The 24974-nt window shown below is 42.7% G+C and overlaps 1 protein-coding gene across 8 annotated transcripts in view; it reads right to left on the reverse strand.

Moving 5' to 3' along the window:
- Positions 1-6226: 6226 nt before the first annotated feature.
- specc1 (sperm antigen with calponin homology and coiled-coil domains 1) overlaps positions 6227-24974 on the reverse strand; it is a 124091-nt gene continuing 105343 nt past the window's right edge. For all 8 annotated transcript variants that reach the window (XM_061247333.1, XM_061247337.1, XM_061247331.1 and 5 more), the window contains 3 exons: positions 13451-13567; positions 8690-8749; positions 6227-6821 (listed from right to left, as the gene is read on the reverse strand). In XM_061247333.1, the coding sequence (XP_061103317.1) occupies positions 6732-6821; positions 8690-8749; positions 13451-13567 (267 nt within the window). In that variant the 3' untranslated portion in view covers positions 6227-6731. The remainder of the gene's footprint in view (positions 6822-8689; positions 8750-13450; positions 13568-24974) is intronic.

Raw genomic sequence — 24974 nt, forward strand, 5'->3', positions numbered from 1 at the left:
TAATAACTAAATGTAGATGATTAGTCATTGTGTGGCTGGAAAAACACAAGTATTGTAACAGGAGCCTTTATAATTTGGACCTAAATCTTTATGAATAGAAAAAAATGAAATTAGGCTATGATTAGGCTGTGTAATTTTAACCAAGTTTGAATGCTGATTAAAAAATAAAATAAAATAAAGTTGTATTGAAAGAAGATTATTTTTCCAGACAGCAGGCATCTTGCTGAACAGCACGGCTGGCAAGACATTTCCTGTTTCCTCACCAACCAATCACTTCCTCACAGCGTACTCAACCCAGCTTAGTCCAGGTGTTGATCCTCTCTCCTCTGGAATATTGCAGCTCCTCTTCCGGCCATCGGAGACCTGCTCTTCATTGGGAATGCTGCTGCTCAACTGATCTCCAACCTCCACAAACTCGCCACGTGTCTCTTCTTCTCACCTCCCTCCATTGGCTACTCTGGTGTAAAATCCATCTTGAAATGACCAGCTATCAGCAGTTTCGATACTTAGCAGCTAGCTTGAGCAGTTTTTTTCAGCAGGGTGCTTACATCAGCTGGTGTTAAAATTAAAAGCTTTGGTGCAGGCTTATTGAGCAGCTAAAGGGACAGCTTTGTTCTATCTTTCAAAGATCATCAGACTCTACACCAGACGTCCCCATTCTGCTACCGCTGGGTGCCTGGCGCCTCCTCCCCTCTGCCTCCCAGCATTTCCAGATTCTGTTCACACCTTGTGTCAACTCTGGTCCCCGGTGCTGGAATGAGCTTCCCACTGCAGTCAGGTCAGCAGAAACCCTGCCCATCTTCACAAAGAACAGGTGTTGCGCCTTATATCATTAAATGTTTCCAAAGGTGAACGTGGTATCCTAAGTTTTAAGTGTAGGGTTAAAAAAAACTACACTACTGAGAATTTAGGATTAGAGAAAAAGTTTTAAAAGCAGAGCTAGCAACAAAGTATACAAGCATTATAATGCTAAATAAACGTGCAAGATGCATAACAAAAAAATGTTTTGGGCTGCAAACATTTTGGTCAAAAGACCCTCATCAGTGCTGACACAAAAAAAAATCACATGTGTATGTGACATACAAACTACAAAATACAAACTTTTTCTTATATGAGGGCATTGCATATATGTCTGTAGATCATTTATATGAGTACACAGGTGGGTGCAATTACAATTAATTATAATGAACAGCATTATGTATTAGTCCTCCCAGAGGGCAATTACTCCAGCACATTGGATTTTACATTAATCAGGTCAATTTGAGGGTATTTACATCCATATTGTGTGATGTGTGTAGGAATTACATCCCTTTGTATATGTAACCCAGTGAAGTATTTGGGTTTACAGAATGAATGGTTAAACAAGATAATATATTAACCATAATCTTTATTTAATATATTTTCATATGGTTTATGAGTGATTTAATTTTATATTATGCCAGTTGCAGTATAGCTGAGCTACTCATTGATTTCAGACGTTTTTACCTTCATAGATAATGAAGGACTTTTATTTTTAAAAAGCAGGAAGTACGTTTTCTAGCTAGACATTCCGGTTGGAACCAGAGTGTTACTTGTTGGTGAAAAAACGTGAATACAGAGAGTTGAGCAGAACGATCGAGAAACTATTTAAAAAGTGTTGTATTGAATAGTTAAGTGAAGAAAATGGCGGGCGTGCAGGTTAACTGTCTTTTCTAAATGCTGCAAACGCATTGAATTACTGTAGCCTTATTATCGGCTTCCATATTCGCTCTGTTGCGCTTTATATTCACGAGAGAATTGGAAGCTAACGTTATTATAGCCACCAAAGAAGCCGAAGAGAAGCTAAACAGAACGCAAGGACACTGCAGTGGAAACTCCGGTTTCATCTTTTCTTTTGTATGTGCCTTGCTGAGACTCGGTCAGGTCTTTTGACCACGTCTTTTGATTCCGTCAAGGATCACGTCATTTGATTCCGTCGAGAACCACGTCTTTTGATTCCATCAAGAACTACCACAGGGACGATCCCGATCTCAACAGATGGCAAGCCACCCAACTTGGATTTCCAGGAATGTGGATCAACCTACTAGAACAGGAGTTTGACCACCATCGGCCTTGTGGTAGGACTGTGCCAGTCAGACTGAGTGGCCCAGTGACACACATAAGTGCACGTCATCCTGAGACATTCTCAGATTCAAAGAGCTCTTAGGCAGAACTGACTTGACGAGATCTGACCCCAACGGGTCAGATTCGGATTCCACCTTCAACTCAAGACATTGGACACTTTAAAATTAGTATGGAGAGACATTCACAACATTTTATTATTTTGGGCCGTTTATTATTTTATGTATATTGTACATGTGTATATGTTGTTGCATAATTTACATACAAGGTTGCAAAGTAAAAGTGGTAACCTTGAAATCACGTGTGAAACCCACGCAAACACGGGGAGGCCCCAGCTGAAAGGGATTCAAACCCAGGACCTCCTTGCTGTGAGGCAGCAGTGCTACCCACTGCACAATCCTCGGACAGGTGTTTGCATTTTTTTATTTTTTATTATTATAGTGAGAATTCTTTGGTCGTCAACTGACGAGGTGTTCCTCGGCCTACCAGCACCATTGAATTACTGAGCTCACCAGCGCTCTCTTTCTCTTAATAATGATTCAAACAGTTTATTCTGGGGGTGCGTTACCATAAGGATTAGGTTCAGAAACAAGTGAGGGGCGTATGAGCATGATGATGTGTATTTGCATGTGGAATGGCGATACAAGACTCTGCAGCCTGTAGCATAGCGTAGTGGTTAAGGTGCATGACTGGGACCCACAAGGTCGGTAGTTTGATCCCCGGTGTAGCCACAATAAGATCCACACAGCCATTGGGCCCTTGAGCAAGGCCCTTAACCCTGCATTGCTCCGGGGGGGGGGGGGGATTGTGTCCTGCTTAGTCTAATCAACTGTATGTCGCTCTGGATAAGAGTGTCTACCAAATGCCATTAATGTAATTAATGGGTAGTAAAGAATTTTGGACACCTTGCATGGTGTAACACGTAGCAATCAAGTTCCCATTAAAAGTAGGTGTTGTCAAGCCACCCCAAGTTTGTATCCATCTCCTTTATGTATAAAAGATGGTCAAATTACCCCGGATCTTCCCCTCACACCACACACACACTCCAGCTCTCCTCACACCACACACACACTCCAGCTCTCCTCACACCACACACACACACACTCCAGCTCTCCTCACACCACACACACAGTCCAGCTCTCCTCACACACACACACACACACACACACACACACACACTCCAGCTCTCCTCACACCACACACACACACATACTCCAGCTCTCCTCACACCACACACACACACACACACTCCAGCTCTCCTCACACCACACCAAGGGTCCTGCTCTTCCCCTCACACCAGAGTGTGGGTCCAGCTCTCCTCACACCACACACACACACTCCAGCTCTCCTCACACCACACACACACACACTCCAGCTCTCCTCACACCACACACACGGTCCAGCTCTCCTCACACCACACCAAGGGTCCTGCTCTTCCCCTCACACCAGAGTGAGGGTCCTGCTCTTCTTCCTAAACTCAGGCATACTGCCCAGCCACAGATTGTCACAAGCGGTACGTGCAAGTGTTCATTTTCAATGACCCAATTTCTTATTACTATTGGGATGTAAAAGATTTGTGTATTTTTATATTTATTTGCAGGAAATAGTTTTGAAAATAAAATACCTCAGTCTCAAGGAAGGTGCTTGTACTGTTTAAACTTCTCAAATGTCTCAAGGTTGTTCCCATTCTTTTATAAATATTTGTACATGTAATTACACATGAGGACTGAAGCATTTTTACTTAGCTAGCCTTATTCCTGGGAGAGGTTTGTAGAGTAAAGGGATGTACTTTTTTCTTTATATTCATGAAACAAAAAGTACATTGATTATACAATTAAGTACACCGGGACTGTATGGCTGTTGTTAGGTTAACTTTGTTCTCACTATAGCTGAACTGATGAACTTGCATGATGACCATGACGCTTCCTTTAGAATGGTCTGTGGGCTCATAACAAAAGGAAATGCCTAACAACCATGTGTGTGTGTGTGTGTGTGTGTGTGTGTGTAGTATAATATACAGTAACTTAAGAGAAATAAACCCCAGTAGGAGATAGCTTTCACAATCCAAACTGGGAAACAGACACACTCACCAAAGATGTAGAAAGCCTTCCTGTGTAGCTTCTCTATACTTAAAGCAGTTTACTGAAAATAACAAAATATAGCATTAAACACAAACAAGGTTGCTGCATATGGGAACAAAAGACACAATTCAGCACACAACATCCAAGAAAGATCTTTTTAAATTGCTGCCATTTAAATCTAGTCCTTCATCCCCCTCTGTTACCTGCAGGTCCTCCTCTTCCTCGTTGTGGTTGCACCTTCACCCTGTAATTATGGAAGGAAAGTGCCTGTCTGTTGCGCTATGGTGTTCTGTCTGTTTTAAGGGCGAGTTAGATCCCGTTAACCGTCACGACACGGACCTCTAACGATATGATTGTCTTGCTCGGAAGCAGTCCCTGGTCTCCTCGAAAAGGCACAAATTGAACTCTTATCACTTACTCCAGAGGGTGCATCTCAGTCTGCCAGGACTTATTATGTATAACGAGGATCCCTTCTCTCCCAGCTGAACTCCCTGGAGAAATTTTAGCCGGGCGATAAGCATCAGGCTAAAACACGAGTCACCTAATTGTATCCCATGATGTTCAGCTGTATCTGTCAATTAAGGGTGAAATCTACAAGATTCACAGACATACAATGTGCATCTGTTAACAGATATTAACCCATTAATGTCCATAGTGAACGGTTCAATATTTGTTTGGAACTCTTGTCAAGCTAGTTCAGCTTATCACAATTCTGTAAAAATTTGCTCATGACCACACAGAATGAACCCTGTGGTCATTTTGTAAACATAATATTTCCAGTATGTATAAGCTAATGGAGAAACATGTAAACAAAAGTGTGATTATGCACAAACGTCCTCTGCAACACAGGGCTTTTTGGTGGCTCATCCTGTGCACTGGATGGAATCCTGGACATTCCAGTCCCAGCTGCGTTTGGGACTTCTGCAGTGTCAGAGAGAATTGCCTTCAGTGTTCAGTGTTGTCCAGGGAACACTGGTTTCTGTCATAAGGGTATTCTGCCATCACAAGAGCAACTCCTCTGGTTAATGTGGAACTAGTGATGTCTCTCTGGCAGCAGTGTGGTCCTCCAGCTCAGTAGCTGCAGCTCTGCTGGTGGACATAGTGAACAGGCACGGCTTTCAAAGCACTTACCGGAGCACTATGCACCCTGTCCAACTGACAGAGGAGCTTTCAGAGGAAATAAAACAATATGGAATTTGAAAAAAGTTAACTGACTTTACTTTTTCTTTTTTTTTAGTACCGAATAGGGGAGTAGTCTTGTTAAAAATGAAAGAATCAATGCAAAACAGTAACATACATCTCATATGATTAACTTCATTGAAAAGGAAGAAAACTAATTTAAACCCAACAACACACTTCCAATCCAAACTCATATGATGTGCTTTTACCATTTTCTAGGACTATGGTTGTGGTATTTTCAGAGAGAAGGGATTTAACAGCAGAGAAAAACAAAGGCATGTTGTGTATGATCATACACAGCTGAAGAAACCAGCCCTAAGTGGCTTAATTGATGAAAATGTCCTGAACATATAGTTATTCTTTGTTATTTTGCGAATGGGCACTGAATCTCACTTGAATTATCCAATTCGTGAACAAAGTGAAAGTGTGCTCATCCACAGCCCCTGCTGCTGGCTTGGGAGAGTGAAGATGCCTGGCAGTTCCCCCCCGAACCATGTGGCAGCCAGCTGCTTTGATTCACCCTGCAAGCACAGAATGGAGGCAGAGGAGACCCACTCACACGCAGTCGTGTGGAAGACCAACAGTAATGAACACTGCTATCCCCACCATTTGAATCCTTGTGCCATATCCATATGCGTTGTGAGACGCAAAGCTAATGGTGTGCTGCCCCTGCAGGCTTGCCACAGTCAGCACTGGAACGGGCCGGATTTGATCCAAGAGATCCCCTTGGAGATCACTCCTGAGACGCAAGCGCCACTTTTACTTGGTGAAAATACCCAGCAGCCCCAAAAACATAGTTCTTTTCCAGTCATTTTTCATCCCACAGTCATTGTGTAATTACAGGAGTAAGTACAGGACAGAACAACTTTGATGTTGGACAAAAGACTTTATTATCAACAATCCCATCTCAAGTCCAGTAGTGGCTTTAACTTCTCAAGCCAAAAAACTCAAAGCAAATAGAAAAAAACTGATATCCAGGACCTGCATCAGTCATATCAGAATAATTTGAAACATTCTGGAACAATACAATATGCTGCATAAATAAATACTTTTTTCTCATGAGAAATAATCAGTGAAGCTGGGTTAGTGTTCAAACACTGGAAACACAATGTCTTCATATTTCCATGAAATAGTGTGATTAATGTGTGTGTGTTTGGTGCTAGTGTTCAGTACTCAACTCAAAAGTCTCTCAACATAGACTGTTGGTAAATCACGGGTGCAAAAATATCCTAACCCTAAGAACTCAAACGGAACACAAGCTTCCAAAAAGGGTGGATAGGACAGGCGATGAAGGTGAATTGGAGAGGGTCAGAGGTCAGGGGAGGGGGGGGGGGCTCAAAGTGCAACTGTGCTTGTGCACTCCTCCTCTGGTCAGGTCTCGAAATACTTGTAGATCTGGGAGACGTACTGCATGACGCTCTGCCAATCCGGTCTGTCTGTGTGCATCATCTCACTGATATCCTACACACACACACACACACACACACACAACAGGAGAGCTTCAGCATATAAGGCACATGTATTTACAGCCATAAAATAAAAACAAAGCAAAACAGAAAAGGTGGTCCAAGTTATCACTGGCATTACAAACTTAAACATTTGGAGTAGTTCTTATATTAAGTCCAATGCCGCTTATCACTTTTAAACTTAACTGTGAAACAGTGTTTTTCTTGGTAATGCGCAATGAAATTCTGGTCCAGAGAAACACAATACCCTGCAAAAGGTCTTTATGACATTGACGTACTGCCTCAGAAATGGAGTATAATTTCCCCCTTAGCCATCAAAATGCTCTTACTTCAAGTTTCAGAGCACTACAAAAATATGGCCAAGCATTACTAATGAACTACTATGGATAGTTTATTTTGGGAATATATGGGAGAGTAGCACACTGTAAATCAGTGCATACTATTATAGTGGTGTTCTTGCATTTGAATCTTGCAGAACTTGATGATAACTTGGAACATAGTTTGTAACCAGAACCCACAAATTTAGCCTGAGAAACCAAGACCATCAAATCTTGATTGATTTAAATGTTTACTGAGCTAATGCGCAGACCATCTTATGTAAGACCTAAACAAGCCAAACTACCAATGCAGTAAGAATGTAATGTTAATTCACCCCCTGTGCAAAAGGTACAAAAACATCAAGACCACAGTGTATAGAAAGAAATGCTAATAACCCAACCAAAACTTAAAGGTTTGAATCCCGACTGGGGCCTTTCTGTGTGGAGTTTGCGTTTTGCTATTTTCCAGCTATGATTCTTCTTCTTCTTCTTCTTCTTCTTCTTCCCTCTATCAACCTTATCCCTCTCCCAGTCTCCCTCCTTCTCTAATATAATTTACTTGTGGGTGGTACATTTTGGGAGGAGTTGAGGAGGGAGGCGGTCCAGACCTGACATTGTTTTCAAGTGGAAACTGAAAAGATGTTTTGACATGAGCTGTGGCTGGTGTGCTTAGAAACACAATGGAGCCAAGTCACAACACTGGACATATCCTCTTTCAAATTTCTCCTCGTGCAGCAACAGGTCGGGAAGATCATGAAAAATAAGTACAATAATCACAATAATACCATCTTGTACACTAATATGTTCATTGAGGTCCATTGATTGAAGTTTTTGTCAAATGCCAAACCCCCAATATACTTAAGGAGTTAAAGAGTTGAGTCATTGCTCTAGCAGGTCTGGCTGCCAAGTTCGGCAATGAAGAAAGTTTCCTCCTGTGTGCTGGTGGATCTCACGAGGGAACCGGGACACACAGATGGAAAGAAGTGACTGAGCCTGGTTCCCTGTCAATGTCAGTTCCCATGAACTCTGGAGTGTGAACAGGTCTGGGATTGGCCCATCTGGACAGGGCCCAACCCCTGGAGTACATGTTGCACAACCACTGAGCAACATCCCTCAAACAGTGCTCTCCTTTGCATGAGAGGTGTGAAACCACATGTCTTTCACTGGAATTTATAAATCTAGTTTAATAATCTACATTATACAAACACTAGGGATCCAAAGCCGGATTCTGTGAACTTCCTGTTTCTGAGATAAATCTTATTTGTTTTTGCTAAAGTCTACCAAACATTACCAGAGATAAGAGAATGCAAATGATAATGCGGCATCTGGGTTTGATCTTAATTGTTGATCAAATGGTAGTCAGACTCGAATGGAACAGAAAACTGAGATATCCCTGTCACGCCAGGGTGCCGTAGGTGCTCATTATTTTCTCTCCAGAATCACAAACTCTCGCTGAGAAAAAGTGTAAAACTTGCAATTACTTGTTAGTAAAGGTTAGGGACTAGTGCTGATTGAACACAGGCCCATGTCTTGCTGTAGCACTCACCAGGGAAGGCTTGATACCCACACTCTCGGCTGCTTGGAAGGCCAGGGTTAAGTTCCGGTTCTGCAGGGATATAAACACACTGTATTAGGAAACTAGGATGCAACAGCTCCTGTTTTTGCGTCACACAAACACAGTGAGCTGCGTACAAGTAACAACAACTGGCCCTAGCAAGCAAATCTGGTAATCAAACAACTTCCAGCGAACAGCAGAAACTCAATAAGGTTCCATAAGCGACTGAGAGGCAGGACTGGAGCATATGCACCCCATTGCTTGACTTGCTTTCCCCTGTCTTCACTCTCGTTTTGCTCATAAGCCTTGCAGTCGTTCACTTCGCACACAGATGTTTGCTGATGATGTGCCGAGGTATTATAAGGAGCTTTAAAGTTCAGCGCTGGTCGGGGAACACGGGCTGTTTCTGAAAGGTCCCCACATCAACAGTGGACCTTCATTATTATTTGCACTATACGAATGGAGCTTAAATTCATAAATAATTCATACAGAAATCATGCTTTGTTTTTCCATGAAGAGGGTGGGTGGTGGCTGTGCTTGGATTGTCTCTCCACAGCTCGCTTGCTGTCTGCATGAATGTTGTTTGCTCGCATCCATGCCCTTTCACTATCCCCTCTTAAAGGTACACACTGCAGAAATGAAAGTCCGCAATGTTTAGGTTGACTGGTTGACAATATTGGTTTATTTTAAATTCAAAATCTTGGTGCTAACCTATTGGGCTGCTAATGGGACCACTCTGTTATATCTTCAACACACCAGCCAGATCTCTCTGTTCTGTGCCTGGTGCGCCGGAACTTCCCAATCATGTCTCCTGTCTGTTTCTGCCCCCTGCGCGCATGTGTGTCTGGTTCTGACACTCATTTTACACTTATTGATTATCATATAATGAGTGTTCTGTACCTTCTGGGTGATGTCACACTTATATTCTTGAGAGTCACATTGATGTTTTTTACTTCTTTAGGTCACTCTGGAGAGCAGAATGACTGCTGAGTGAATGCAATGTTATGCACTGTATATAAATGATATGAGACTTACCCGGACAACTTCAGGCATGACATGGAGGAAGACATTGTTTGACGTTGAAACATCAGTCGCAACTGTACATTAAAGAGTGTGTATTGCTCTGAGCTCTGCGTGCTCCACTGTCGGGACAACTTCGGGCTAGTTTCCGTGAAGTTGTCTGTGTAAGGAGATTCATACAGTCTCTGGTTGTAGAGCACCTATTGGATCTTCTTTTTTTAGCTGGCTTGTAGTGTGTTGGGCTTTTCCCTTTTCTGTTATGTATATAAATATGAGGCTTGTCAAAACAAAACACACATACAAAACATATACTGTACACTTGGTGGAAATTGGAATGAATAAGTAAGTGTGCTTAATGGTAAATGGTAAATGGATTTTTATGAACAAGCCAGATTAACAATCTACTTTGACAGCCCTGGTATATGTATTGTGGGGAAAACCCATCAGTCATAACTACAGCTACGGTTTGTCACAGAAGTAACGGCTGTCACAGGTTCTGTGACGTTCACCATTTTTAGCCTTTTCTGTGATTTCCCCCATTTGTCATTCTTTCCATGATTTTTTTTTTAACATATTTATATATTATCTATTTATATATTATACATTATTTTTAATATTATAAAATGTTGGGAGAACATACAACAATGTATAATACAGATTCTGGAAGGTGGTTGGCGCAAGATTCCCATCCTTTTCAGTTGCTGCAATCAGATGTTTGACAGCCCCTCTAGAATGTGTTGATACCCACATTATGGTAATATTATCAGTGACAACAGGGGCTCCATCAAAGACTCAAGCCTTCCAATAAACAGTACAACACGTACAAAAACAAACCTTAAAGAAATTCAAATGGACACACAGTAGCCCTGTTTTATTATTTTAGTAATGCAATTTGAGCTTGCTTTGTTTCTACGAATGCTCTGTTAAATTAAAGGCAAAAACGCATGCACTTTCCTCTTTGTGATGGAACGAAGTGATTAAATGCACAAAGCAAATGCATGTGACTTGTTTTTGTGCCTAGAGGCAACATCAGCATCAAGCACTTCTTACTCTTGTTAATGTTGTGCATGTTAAGTTTTCGTTTCCAACGGCTGCACACAAGATACGTAATTCATTTAATAGGTAAATTACAGTAATGTTTTCACTCCATGAGTAACATTTGTACTGTGATTATGACATAAAGTACATATTGCATAATATTACATATTCCTTCCAATCTCATCTCAGATTTCTACAAATCTGTTCTGCTGAGCTAGAATTTCATCTCAGTGAGACAAAATGTAATTTCTATTTTGTGTGCGTCTCCATGAACAGACGTAAAAGAAATACAGGAAACAAGGAATCTAAACAGTGGGTTGTACATATTCCACTCCTTTTGTACATATTCCATTGCCATAGGAACAGTAACTGCGTATATGTTTCTATGGTGCAAGTCTCTGAAATACAGAGTGCCCTGCAGTGCTTGAGTTTCAATGAGCATGTGCATGTGCCTGTGCATGTGATGTGTGAGTGAGTTTGTGTGAGCTCATGTTTGCTTGAGAGCATGTGTGTGCATGTGTGCAGTATGCATCCATGTGTGTGCACGTGTGCAGTATGCATCCATGTGTGTGCACGTGTGCAGTATGCATCCATGTGTGTGCGTGTGTGCAGTATGCATCCATGTGTGTGCATGTGTGCAGTATGCATCCATGTGTGTGCGTGTGTGAAGTATGCATCCATGTGTGTGCGTGTGTGCAGTATGCATCCATGTGTGTGCATGTGTGCAGTATGCATCCATGTGTGTGCACTTGTGCAGTATGCATCCATGTGTGTGTGTGTGTGTGTGCAGTATGCATCCATGTGTGTGTGTGTGTGTGCAGTATGCATCCATGTGTGTGCGTGTGTGCAGTATGCATCCATGTATTTGTGTGTGTGTGTGCAGTAAGCATCCATGTGTGTGCACGTGTGCAGTATGCATCCATGTGTGTGCGTGTGTGCAGTATGCATCCATGTGTGTGCTTGTATGCAGTATGCATCCATGTGTGTGCGCGTGTGCAGTATGCATCCATGTGTGTGTGTTTGTGTGTGTGTGTGTGTGCGCGCGCGTGTGTGTTTGTGTGTGTGTGTGTGCATGTGTGTGTTTATGTGTTTGTGTGTGTGCGCATGTGTGTGTGTATATGTTTGTGTGTGTGTGCGCATGTGTGTGTGTGTGTGTTTGTGTGTGTGTGTGTGTGTGTGCGCGCATGTGTGTGTGTGTGTTTGTGTGTGTGTGTGAGTGTGTGTGTGTTTGTGTGTGAGTGTGTGTGAGTGTGTTTGTGTGTGTGTTTGTGTGTGTGTGAGTGTGTGTGTGTGTGTGTGTTTGTGTGTGAGTGTGTTTGTGTGTGTGTGTGTGTTTGTGTGTGTGTGAGTGTGTGTGTGTTTGTGTGTGAGTGTGTGTGAGTGTGTGTTTGTGTGTGTGTGTGTGTGTGCGCACGTGTGTGTTTGTGTGTGTGTGTGTGTGCATGTGTGTGTGTGTGTTTATGTGTTTGTGTGTGTGTGCGCATATGTGTGTGTGTGTGTTTGTGTGTGTGTGCGCATGTGTGTGTGTGTTTGTGTGTGTGTGTGTGTGTGCGCGCATGTGTGTGTGTGTTTGTGTGTGTGTGTGTGTTTGTGTGTGAGTGTGTGTGAGTGTGTTTGTGTGTGTGTGTCTGTGTTTGTGTGTGAGTGTGTGTGTGTTTGTGTGTGAGTGTGTGTGAGTGTGTTTGTGTGTGTGTTTGTGTGTGTGTGTTTGTGTGTGAGTGTGTGAGTGTGTGTGTGCGTGTGTTTGTGTGTGAGTGTGTGTGAGTGTGTTTGTGTGTGTGTGTGTGTGTGTTTGTGTGTGTGTGTGTGTGTGTTTGTGTGTGTGTGTGTGTGTGTGTGAGTGTGTGTGTGTGTTTGTGTGTGTGTGTGTGAGTGTGTGTGTGTGTGAGTGTGTGTGTGTGAGTGTGTGTGAGTGTGTGTGTGTGAGTGTGTGTGTGTGAGTGTGTGTGTGTGTGTGTGTGTGTTTGTGTGTGAGTGTGTTTGTGTGTGTGTGTGTGTTTGTGTGTGTGTGAGTGTGTGTGTGTTTGTGTGTGAGTGTGTGTGAGTGTGTGTTTGTGTGTGTGTGTGTGTGTGCGCGCGTGTGTGTTTGTGTGTGTGTGTGTGTGTTTATGTGTTTGTGTGTGTGCGCATATGTGTGTGTGTGTGTTTGTGTGTGTGTGCGCATGTGTGTGTGTGTTTGTGTGTGTGTGTGTGTGTGTGCGTGCATGTGTGTGTGTGTTTGTGTGTGTGTGTGTGTGTTTGTGTGTGAGTGTGTGTGAGTGTGTTTGTGTGTGTGTGTGTTTGTGTGTGAGTGTGTGTGTGTGTGTGTTTGTGTGTGAGTGTGTGTGAGTGTGTTTGTGTGTGTGTGTGTTTGTGTGTGTGTGTTTGTGTGTGAGTGTGTGTGTGCGTGTGTTTGTGTGTGAGTGTGTGTGAGTGTGTTTGTGTGTGTGTGTGTGTTTGTGTGTGTGTGTGTGTGTTTGTGTGTGTGTGTGTGTGTGTGTGAGAGTGTGTGTGTGTGTTTGTGTGTGTGTGTGTGTGAGTGTGTGTGTGTGTGAGTGTGTGTGTGTGAGTGTGTGTGAGTGTGTGTGTGTGAGTGTGTGTGTGTGAGTGTGTGTGTGTGTGTGTGTGTGAGTGTGTGTGTGTGAGTGTGTGTGTGTGTGAGTGTGTGTGAGTGTGTGTGTGTGTGTGTGTGTGAGTGTGTGTGTGTGTGACTACCTTGTCCTGGCTGATGAGCTCCTGGTAGGGGATGTGAGCGGGCAGGTAGGTGTGCAGGAGGGCGCAGAACGCCAGGCCGTCACTCCAGCTGCTGCTGAAATTGGTCACATCAATGTTCTGAGGGTACACAGAGAAACAACAGCTCAATCACCCACAATCCCACATTACAGTTATTCAGCTGATATTTTCATCCAAAGTGACTTACAGCTCATTAGACTAAGCAGGGGACAATCCCCCTGGAACAATGCAGGGTTAAGGGCCTTGCTTAGCCACTAGGCTATAGGCTGCCTCTGAAGCAACATGATGGTAAACAGAGCGGATCATTTTGTGGATGTGTGCTCCAAGTTGCTCTAGTAGGCAAGGACAACAACAAAACAACCGATATAGAACTGCAATGTGTGTGCATGCAAGATCCCAATGAAGACAGACAATTGCACAGGAATTGTGATGTTGATGCATTTGTGATTAAAGTATTCTTTTTGCTACACATGTAAAATGCAATGCTTACTTTTTCTCATTATTCTGAATTATCAATCCCGCTTTAATATATGTATGGCCTTTACAAGCACATGAATTGCAATCCACAAAAAAACATACCTGTCGTAGAAAATTTGCAAGGCCAAATATGGAATAATGACACTCGACAGGTGAACAACTGAAAATAAAAAATATATATCTGCAGATAGAAATGTCTACCCGCTCAATATGTTGGCCCACCATAAGCATGTTTTTAAGGATTTTCCTTAAATCGACTAGATGAAAGCGTAAATTATATTAGACTCAGCAAACGCGTGCATCTTAGGACTGTAGCTACAGACATTTTACAATTATGATGATCAACAATCCCCAACCCCAACCCACTGAAATAATCTTGCAAAAAATGTTCTCTGCACTTATTCAGACTTAATCAAGACTTAATTAGGGCCAGATTATAAAATATGCACACATTTCACTTGAAAAAGTATTAAAACGTTTGGTGCTGCAGAGTGGCTCAGTTGTAATAAACATAAACCGGGCCTTATGAATTTATCTCTGAGCTTGGACTGTAACCAGGACTCCACTGGAAGGATACAGTTAGCCTAATCCCACCAGGGATAGTTGTCCAGGGTCATTTTGAGTTAATTCTGCGTATGTTCTCTTGAAGCTAACTTCCTGACAGACCGGCTCCCAGCTAGACATGGTTTAACCAGCTCCAGTCTTGAAACAGCTGGTAGCTGTTGACCAGCTCATACCCAGTGAGTATGCACCGTTATGAGAAATTCAAAGTTATTTGCTTCATCTGTGATTGGTCATAATGGTTTGGTACACTCACTGAGCACTTTATTAGGCATTTATTACACTAATCTTTTTGACTTATTGGTCTTCTGCTGCTGTAGTCTATCCACTTCAAGGTTTTGTGTGTTCAGAGATGCTCTTCTGCATACCACTGTTGTAATGTGTGGTTACTTGTGTTACTGTCACCTTCCTGTCAGCTTTGACCAGTCTTGCCTTTCTCCTCTGATGGTGTTCAGGTCTACCTAATAAAGTGCTCACTGAGTGTATATCTATGTATTTATCGAGTCCATATGACTATAAACTAAATTAAAACAAAAAGTATGGAAATTAATACTTTTATCTGGAATAGAAAACCAGATAATGAACATATGTGTATAATGCAATATTAAATCACTTATTGGGAAATGTTGTTCAAATCCTGATTTGTTTTGCAATAGGTTAAGTAAACAAGTCCATCATTTGCCTATGGGTGGCCTTTTTACAGTCTAATGCAATCCACTTTGTTGTTTAATGGTTTAAGAAACAAATGCTTTTTCAATTGTCTCTATTTCTAAGCAAATCCATTTAAAGCTGGTTAAAATTCTAATACCATCCCCCATACAAAATATACCAAATTTCTCAACAAATTATCTGGTTCAATACAAATATAGTTGTGTTGTAGATAATAAACCAATATTTATATGTATATATTTTTTTATGATATTTCAAATGAAGAAGGTAAGTTAATGTCATATAAAGAAAAATGACCAAAGTATATGTTGTTTCAATGCCGAGCTATAATCAACTGCTTACATCCCTGCCACAGGAATGAAAAAGGGAAAGCGCTAAGGCATCTCCCAAATGAAAAAACCATAAAAAGAAATAAATGGAGCAAAAAATATAATTAAAGAAATTTATAGTTTTTACTTACCTAACCAAAGGTGTATTTGATATACCATAAAAGAAATGCAATATAAATGGGATTAGCTCTTTGATATACCTCTCCCCTGGCATTTAATATATGACATATGAAATGACACATAAAACAACCATTGATTTCTTTATGCGAGCCTTTCAGTCAAAACTATTTTACGGTTTAACGACAAAACAAAGCTTAAACATGTTTTTTTTGTATTAAATGTTTAGCAAAAATATGAGAAATGCATTGAAACGACACATTGATAGAACAGACGGCAGAGCGATGTGCCTTTTGTCCCGTGAATGCATTGGAGGGCTCGCTCATCTCCGTTCCCTGGGGGCCCGTTTCGTGGTCGGACACGTACGGCAGTGCGTCCGCAGGAACCGCAGCGGAGCCTTTGCGCACGGTTGCGTCAGTCCCTTTATCGCAGTGACGGTGTGACAAAGGGCCCCTCTCCGTGACCTGACTTCACTCCCGCGGCCCCCGCTGGACGCAGACTACTTCCTGTGTCCCCTTGCTCCCCCCGCTCCCCCCCGTTTCCCTCATATCTGCTGCCAGAGCCGATGTTGGGAAGAGGAAAGGCAGCCAGACACAACTCTCCTGGGGGAGGCAGGAGCGGACCACCAGCTCTGTGTTTCTACGGATGTGCCACCAGCAGAGGTGGACAAGGGGGTGTAGCGGTGAAAGCTTTCCTGGGCACTAGCGGGGTCCAGGGGGCCACAGAGACGTGTGTGTGTGTGTGTGTGTGTGTATATGTGCGCATGCAGGGGGGTTGTTTCTCACATTTCCAAATCACTTCTCTGCTCCCTCTTGCCTGGGACATGGGGGTTCAAATACAGTAAATGGACAAAACTAAGATTCTCATCCCCCTGTTTGCTCTTGCGAAAGCTGTCATCGGCTCTGGAGGAACTGATCTCCTCTCGCTGCTCTCCATTACACAGACCCACTGGAACCTGCCCCCTGCCACTGAGCGGCCAATCCGTGAGTAGAACCAATGGCAGAGGGCTGGAGGGACCCAGTACAGCACAATATTACATCAGGCCATCTAGCAAAGAACAGGCTCCCTCAATCTCAATATTACACTTCCAGCCAGCAAAGGATGTACTCCCCCTCTATAGCTGGGACTTTTTCCTGTCAGGGACTTTCCTCACCACTGTTTGAATGTACTTTTTTAAAAGTCAATTGCTGGCTTTCTGAGGGTTTTTATATCTGTATACCCACTCTAAAGCGTCTTGTGACAGCGTTTCTGTAAAAAGCGCAAACACAAATAAAACTGAAAATCAAAAATGGAATCTTGGGATCTCTGGAGGCTATGACAATGGGCCATGGGGGTCTCTGTGAGACGTGGGTGTGTCTGACATCACTTTAAACGGTCCCAGTGTAACAGCCTGCAAAAACAAAGGCCTCGGAGGGACAGCCCTCAAAGTTCACGTTCCCATTAAGAGGGGAAAACATCCCGAAAGCAGGCGGGGAGGGGGACGTTCATCAAAGGACCAGCGGGCCGGACCACGGCCGCAGCTGGAGGTGCACCTCACGATTGGCACTTCCGTAAACAGCCGCAGTTCTCAGGGGAACTCTTCCTCATCTGGCGGTTATTTTCACACAAGGGCCATTTCCATGCTCCAGCCTGCTTACATCATCCCGTCATAAATCGACCACCATTAGTCGGCTTCATCCCCCAGTGCGGAATTTCCTTGGTGTGCTAATGCGAGCACACAGTCGTCTGGTACACTCCAGTGAAAAACACTCATCGGCAGCCGAACAGTTAAAGGCTGACATCAGAGGACCAGAGGACCAGGCGGTGTCTGCGGATGACTCATGGGGAGGACGAGCTCCATTGTGATACTGTAAGGGTGAGAGAGATCAGAGACGGAAGGGTGCTACAGGGCCTCCCGTGGAGCAGAACCGTAAATCAGGGCAGCAGAGAAAGAGAAAGATGCCCACTCAATGCTCTCAGGGCTACATCCACTTTGAGAGAGTATTTTTCACTGGTAGAGGACTCTGTAACCAGTGTGGACTCCATAATGTTATCCTTTAATAACTGTGTGGAGTCATAACTAACAGTGAAAATGTACTGTGTACCGTGTCCAATGTGTCATTGAAACAGCCAATAAACAGCACAGCAGCTGAAACACATTCAAATGGTCCTTCATTAAAAAACACTTTGATAGAGTACATGTTACACTGGTTGAGGACCTTGTAACCAATGCGGACTCTACACTGTTAGAGCTGAGCGATTTTTTTTTACAGGGTGCCATGTCCAATGTGTTACTGAAACAGCCAATTAACTGAAGCTCATTCAAGTGGCCCTTCATGGAATGAACCAGAAGGCCTTTGGTTAATTCATGACCCTCGACACGTCTGCGATAACCATCATTTAAGAAAAGGGCCATAGCAGGTAATGGAAAAATGTGGTAGACGCTTTTAATGAAATTCATTATTACGATTATGATAAGTTAATCATGCTGATTAATGTCGATTATAGTATGGGAGACTGATGATATATCTCTGTGCTGTGCACAATGGCACACTGGATAGATATTAGTGCTTAATGATCATCTTTATCCCACGGGATCAGCAATCATTATTCATGGGATAATTCAAGCTCATTTTTAATAGTTTGATATGAGTACGAGCTCCTCTCACCCACAGAGTAGGCACATCAGTAATCTTTATAGATTCCCGCTTTTATGCCAAAACATTCTTCAGAAATAGTTTTTAGTCTCAAACACAGTGATGGATTATGCTTGTGTTCTTTCATAGTACATACTGCATATCTCTCAAGAGCACGCACAGAATTGTACAAATTAAATGGAAATTAGAGATAAAAGAAAAACTATTCATTGATAATTAACTGAAGCTAAATGTGGAAACCCATAGTTCTTTTTCACAGATGACTCGTAAAGAGTCCTGGTAAAGAAATAGACTGAGACCAGGGTCACGTTCAGCCCTGACAAAACATGAGAAAACGTTTTTTAAATGTAAAACGGTGGCTCGTCGAACATCCTGCTGCAAACCGTGGCCGGACTGACTCACGGACTGACTGACCGATGAGTGTTTTTTAAAGCATAGGCCTACGCCATTATTGATTCAGGCTGCACCCTGACACACCCACCAAACGGGAGCAAACATGCCTCAAAGCCTGGTGCAAAATATGCACATTGTTGGGAGGAAACATATCGTTCAACCCTGAAACCGTAGCAAAACATTTTCCAGTTGAATCCATTTATCTGGGCGACATTGGCTCAGGAGGTAAGAGCAGCTGTCTGACAGTCGGAGGGTTGCCGGTGTGTCGAAGTGTCCCTGAGGAAGACACCTAACCCACTATTTCTCCTGTCGAACTGGTTAATGCCTTGCATGGCAGCCAATCGCCGTTGGTGTGTGAGCGTGCGTGTGAATGGGTGAATGAGAAACTGCACAGCGCTTTGGATAAATGAAGACATTTACCATTTACATGCCAGTGCTGTGCGAACCAGCTTTTGACCCGTTTCCCAGGCAACAGCATGCAGTGGATCTGGACTGTGCAGATGTGTGGGTCTGCCTGTGGTGTGTGTTCAGTGGCTTGGGGGGGGGGGCGGGGGGGCTGAGGGGCCTTGCCTGGAAGCTACACTAAAAACATTTTAAAAACTATTACGTGTTCTATGCCATTACATTTCATTACATTCAGACATTAATTGGACTGAGTTCTATTTAAAAGCCTAAACCATCGATGAACATCATCTTAGAAGGCACTTGCGGCAGTTAATTGAGGAAATAAATGAATGAAAATGGGTCGTTTGGTCAGTTGTTGGTCTCCTCACTGGCTGAATCTATAAAGGCACAAGCCACAACAGCGCATTACTCTTCACTTGACCCAAATCACTGGGAAATCATATGGCGCAGCAAACTTTTCAACAGTGCATATCTCTCAAAAATCACACATTAGAGGCTAGTAATTGCAGATACAAATTAAGTCTAGTCCTAAATAAATTAAATTTTGGATGGATTCTCGATGCAAAACTCGAACTTAATCTGTGTCTGTGAAACCCTAGGGGCTTCAAATCTGGCAGGTAGTCTTCGATAGGCAATGTCTGTGGTTTCCCTTAATTGAATGTTGAAAGACATGGCAGCCATATGGTGAATATATGAAAATGTCTCCTCACTTGTTTTGAGACAATAGACTCATTCTAAAGTAATTCTAGACATAGCCTTTTAAGAGAAAATAAATCTTGGTCTATCCTTATCTCACTTTTCTTTTGGCTTTGATCTTGCAATGTTCAGCTGTTTGTTATTACTGGATGGCCAAACAAATATTTTTCCCAAACACAGTTTCCAGTTGAAAAAAAGTTATGAAAAAAAAAAATGTTACGAATCTTATTTCACACTTCTGAATTATTCATAATTTTTTATTGTCTCATTATAATAAGTATCATATAAGTCCTAGAATACCAGGTCTTCTCATACCATGCTGAACCCTGTATATTCTCGATCTAAACACCAACATAATCGGTCTTAATTTGGGTTCAGGTTCGGTTCTCTCCTTGGCTCTGTTATTGCTCTCCATATGTCCAGTTCAATTATATTAAGTGGCTGTAAAAAGATTTTACAGCCACTTAATCAGAATAATTTCCAAAATCAGAATGAATTTTTAAAGTCCATCTCCCTGTGATAAATGCACATACAGAAAACATCCCTGCCTGGAGATCCACTTAATTCTACTGGCACTACACAAACCCTACATTCCGACATCATCAAATTTCCAGACAGCTACTTCCTCTTCAGTGCGGGAGGGGAAAGCCTCTGGAGGCTGCTGATGAGAGGGGACCAAGCTCTGAGTCAGCCCAGAGGCCGGTTAGGAGGAGCGCGTCTGGAGGAAGAGGCAGCTGGAAACCCAGGCTGTTCAGCTCTCTGTGGGAGACTTCACATGCCCGGAGTGACTGTCCTGCTGTAAGATGCAGCTGTGCCAGTTTGAAAATTGAACTGGTCAAGCTGGTATTCATTTAAGCTGGTCTAGCTGGGTGTGAGCAGGTCAACCAGCATGGCCAAGCTGGTCATGAAACTGGTCTAGCTGGGTATGAGCTGGTCAACCAGGTACTGCAGGTAGCTTGTCTGAGCTGGTAGCTGGACAACCATTTCAAACTCGGAGCTGGTCTGAACTGGTCAACCAGCTAAACCATGTCGAGCTGGGAGCAGGTCAACAAGCTACCGGCTATTACAAAACCTAGCTTTCACCATGGTGCACTGCTATTGCCAGGAGGCGGGAAAAGCATGGAGGGAAAACATAGTGAAAGAGTGTGAAAGAGTGTGAAAGGGTGTGAAAGAGAGAAATTGGACTGCATCGCTGAGAAAGGGGGAGACAGTCTCTGTTTGGTGAGTCACCTCACGGGCATGCCCAGTCACTTCATTCCCATAACAAAGCAGGGAACTGTCTACAGTAACTGGGAACTGAAGAGCTCTCTGGTCATTCAGACAATGACTTTTTCCATACACACTTACTTTCGTTTAAATGAAAGGGCAGGCTTGCGGGTTTACCATCAGAAGTATGTGTGAATGGGATTTAAAAAAAACAAAAAGAAAAAACCCATGAGGAATTACTGTATCCCCCTCCCATACAGAGAGGCCTTTTGGTGGTTCAGAGGTGAACAGCTGTGTTTCACAACCAGCTTGTAGGGATTGTTTCACGCATCTTTCAAAAGTTTACTGGTCACAAGCCAGCTGGTCTACTGCCACAACTTCTGCTAATTCTGTTGTAAATGCAGATTTAAAGGCCCACTCATTTTGGTTGTTAATCAAAAAAGATTACATGGATGGCAACTAAGTACAATGCGGGATCATGTTCCTTGTAGTTTTTAACATCTTGCACAGAGGGCTTGGTAACCTGGGCAACAACTTTGCATAGCCTTCTGAGCCATTGTTAGTCTGGCAGTTCACATAAGGTTATTGTGGCAATGTCAAGTACATCTGAAGTATTAGGCATGGTTTCTTTGGCAAAACGTTGGCTAACTATTCTTTGATATCCGTTCAATAACTAACCTGACAAGTGGGTGATGAGTTAATTTTCAATGTTGATGAACTGCACAAGGACTACAAAAACGCTCATATACGCAAACAAAGAAGAATGACATGCGTAAGACAGAAGAAGTAGTCATTATTTTAAATAAGTACTCTTGAAGTGCTTACTATGAGGATCTTTATCATATTTTTATTCTGAGACTATACTATTTGTTAATGGTTTGTCGTAAGCTATTAGCATTTTATTAGCAACCAAAATTACTGAGTGGGCCTTTAAAGTATTTAATATTTAAAAAATACCATATTTGATACCTTTTCACACTGGCATATTTGCACTGTAGCAATATGGATTCAATATGTCCGCTCTCTGAAATTTCTGAAATCGCACCAAGTATTGAAAGATGATGACACTCGCACAGGCATGACAGATGCAAAAGAGCAAGAGCTTGAAATACAAAAAGCTACTTTAAAATGTTATCTTCTAAGAAAAACAAGCACTCAATGTGCTCTTAGTCATAGCTTATCGTTTAGCGTTTCAAATGGAACACACTGTAGTAAAAAAAAAAAAAAAGGACAGATGCTTGAATTACACATTATACAATGTCTCTATTGGTCAGTTTGCATTCCAGCCTTGCGAATATCCATGATAAACGTACAGCTAAATGGAATGTTCACACACTTTTTAACATTACTAGTATAAAGGCGTTACGGAACGAGAACCTGTGGTATATCATGGATATTGGCACAGCTAGGGGTGTAAGGGCACTCTGCTTCGTGCCTAACCACCCCCGCTAGCTGTGCCAAAATCCACGATATACCAGAGGTTCTCGTTCCGTAACGCTGAAATATACTATACCGTGGGATGAGGAAACACATGCATGCAGTATATGCTCTGTTGTATGCAGTGACACAGGATTATACCCCTCTGCTATAACCCTAGTGAACGCCCTAACAGTTCACAGTGTTAAACTTCCCTGCCAGAGTGTTAAAACTGACGACCATTTTATAAACAACCACAGGTAGCAGGTGGAAGTAAGCAAAGACAATAAAACTATGAGACACGGGGAAGAGGTTTCAGAACGGTTCTGCAGACTGCCCTCAGAGCACGTGAATAATGTTAAAGCTGACACTGAGACTGGAACGCAGTGTAGAGCCCTACACAACACTGGATTAGTCTGCATTTGGCCACATAATGAAATGGCCATGTCCAACTTTAATGTGCAGTCTGAATGTCTGTATAATGTCTGTATTTGAGTATTTGTCAGTTGGCTGTATCATTGCCGAATATACATACCACAATATACATTTCACATACCATGAACAGAACTACTGAAGAACTACTGAAGAAATTAGTGTTATGCTCAATTAAGTTCAATGTCCCTTCCTTGGGGGCTGTCATAAATCAGAATCAGAATCTCTTTATTCGCCATGTAGTTTTACGTACATGGAATTTGCTGTGGTTTGTCCCATAGGAGATATACACTCAGTGACCATTTTATTAGGTAGACCTGCTTGTTAATGCAAATATTTAATCAGTGGCAGCAACTAAATGCATACAAGCATGCAGACGTGGTCAAGAGATTCCACTGTTTTTTTCAGACCAAATGTCAGAATGGGGAAGAAGTGACTTTAACCGTGGAATTTTCTGTTGGTGCCAGACAGGTTGTTTGAGTATCTCAGAAACTCTGATCTCCTGGGGTTTTCATGCACAGTCAGAGTATGCAGAGAATGGTGTGGAAAAGCAGTTCTGTGGACAAAAATGGCTTGTTAATGAGAGAGGTCAGAGAAGGGACAACGCTGACAGGAAGGTGACAGTAACGGAAATAACCATGCATTACAACGGTATAGCAGTATGCATCTCTGAACACACAATGTGTCAAAACCTCTAAGTGGATAGGCTACAGCAACAGAAGACCTAAAGTCTAAAAATAAGTCTAACAAATACTTCATAAAGTGCTCAGTGAGTGTACATACATTGGCCTAGTTTCAAACAAAATTCACACTTTAATTTATAAGTTATAATTGATCAAAGTCATAAATGATGTACTCCTACCAAACAGTTTGGTGAGTTCAGAAATCACCCAAATGAACTTACCAGGCTGTGTTTGCGAGGGATGAAAGTGAAGTTTACAGTGAAAATTAAGGGCTGAGGTTCACTGAATATGGACCAGCGTCTCTTCCTCTCTCAGCACACATTTGCAGGCGCACAGGTGCTATTCACGGCCTGTATTTTAAAAACATTTCTAAATAATTTAGAGAAGTGCTGCTGAAGTAGGAACTGATCCTAGACACTATCCCAGGTGTCCCTGGCATCTTCACTGAGCATGTGCGGCTAGCCTTCGGGTCCCATAGCGTTGCCATGGCGACACGCCCTGTGTCAATGCTACAATGATCTTTGTGAATTTTTCCCAGGACTGATTTCCCGCTATCTGACCAGAAGCTCCACAGAATACGGGCCCCCCACTCTTTGAAGCACACATCCTGGCCCCCTCTGTTGTCAACATGGTGACACAGGTTTAAAGGCCCATGTCATCCCCCCCCCCCCCCCACCGTCACAACCCACAACCCCCCCTCCAACTTCCTCAAACCACTGGGGGTCCAGACAGCCTTCCATGGCCATGTTTGTGTTTGTTTAACAGAGAGATTCTGCAAAGCAAAACAGCCCTGTGCGGATGTGTTCTCACCACAGATAGAGCCAGCTGAATCATCCAATGAATGAATGCCTCTTGGGTTGTTTGCCTTCCTCATTGTTTTCATCTTACAAAAACATTATTTTTCTGGTCAACTGCAAAAACTAGATGACCTAAATAAGCACATCAAAGTCTGTATGGAAATACAAGGGAAGTCAAAGCAGATTAATTGGCTATTTATAAAGACTTTGAATGTTTTTCAGTTCCAAATAATATAACTTAGATGGGGACACTGCATGGAAGTCCTCAAGAGATGGACACTTAGGGGGGGATAGGGGTCTGTTGTGACACCGGGTCCATTGTTACCCTTTTTTTGCCCAATCAGAAACAAGCTAGCTTGCTGTAAGTCACATTGCACACCCCCATACACGTCCTCTTTCACCTTGGATTTCAACTAACCATTTCTGTGTCAATTTCGTGCTCAGAAAACATTGTGTAACAATCGACCCCATATCACAACAGACCCTGAGCTCTCCTATGTACTTTTAAGGTCGAAGCACGGGTAAAACCTGCAATTTCTGTTGTTGTGAAAGGGTCAACCCAAGTTATCTGACCCAGGTCTGTGACCCGGTTCATGACCTCTGATATACGCGGATTTGACCCGACTCAGATTCAGGGGGGGAAACAGACCTACCCTTGAAATTGTCATGTTTTTCACTGCCCTCAAGAA

This window comes from Conger conger, chromosome 7 (assembly GCF_963514075.1).
Source record: "Conger conger chromosome 7, fConCon1.1, whole genome shotgun sequence".
Taxonomy (NCBI): domain Eukaryota; kingdom Metazoa; phylum Chordata; class Actinopteri; order Anguilliformes; family Congridae; genus Conger; species Conger conger.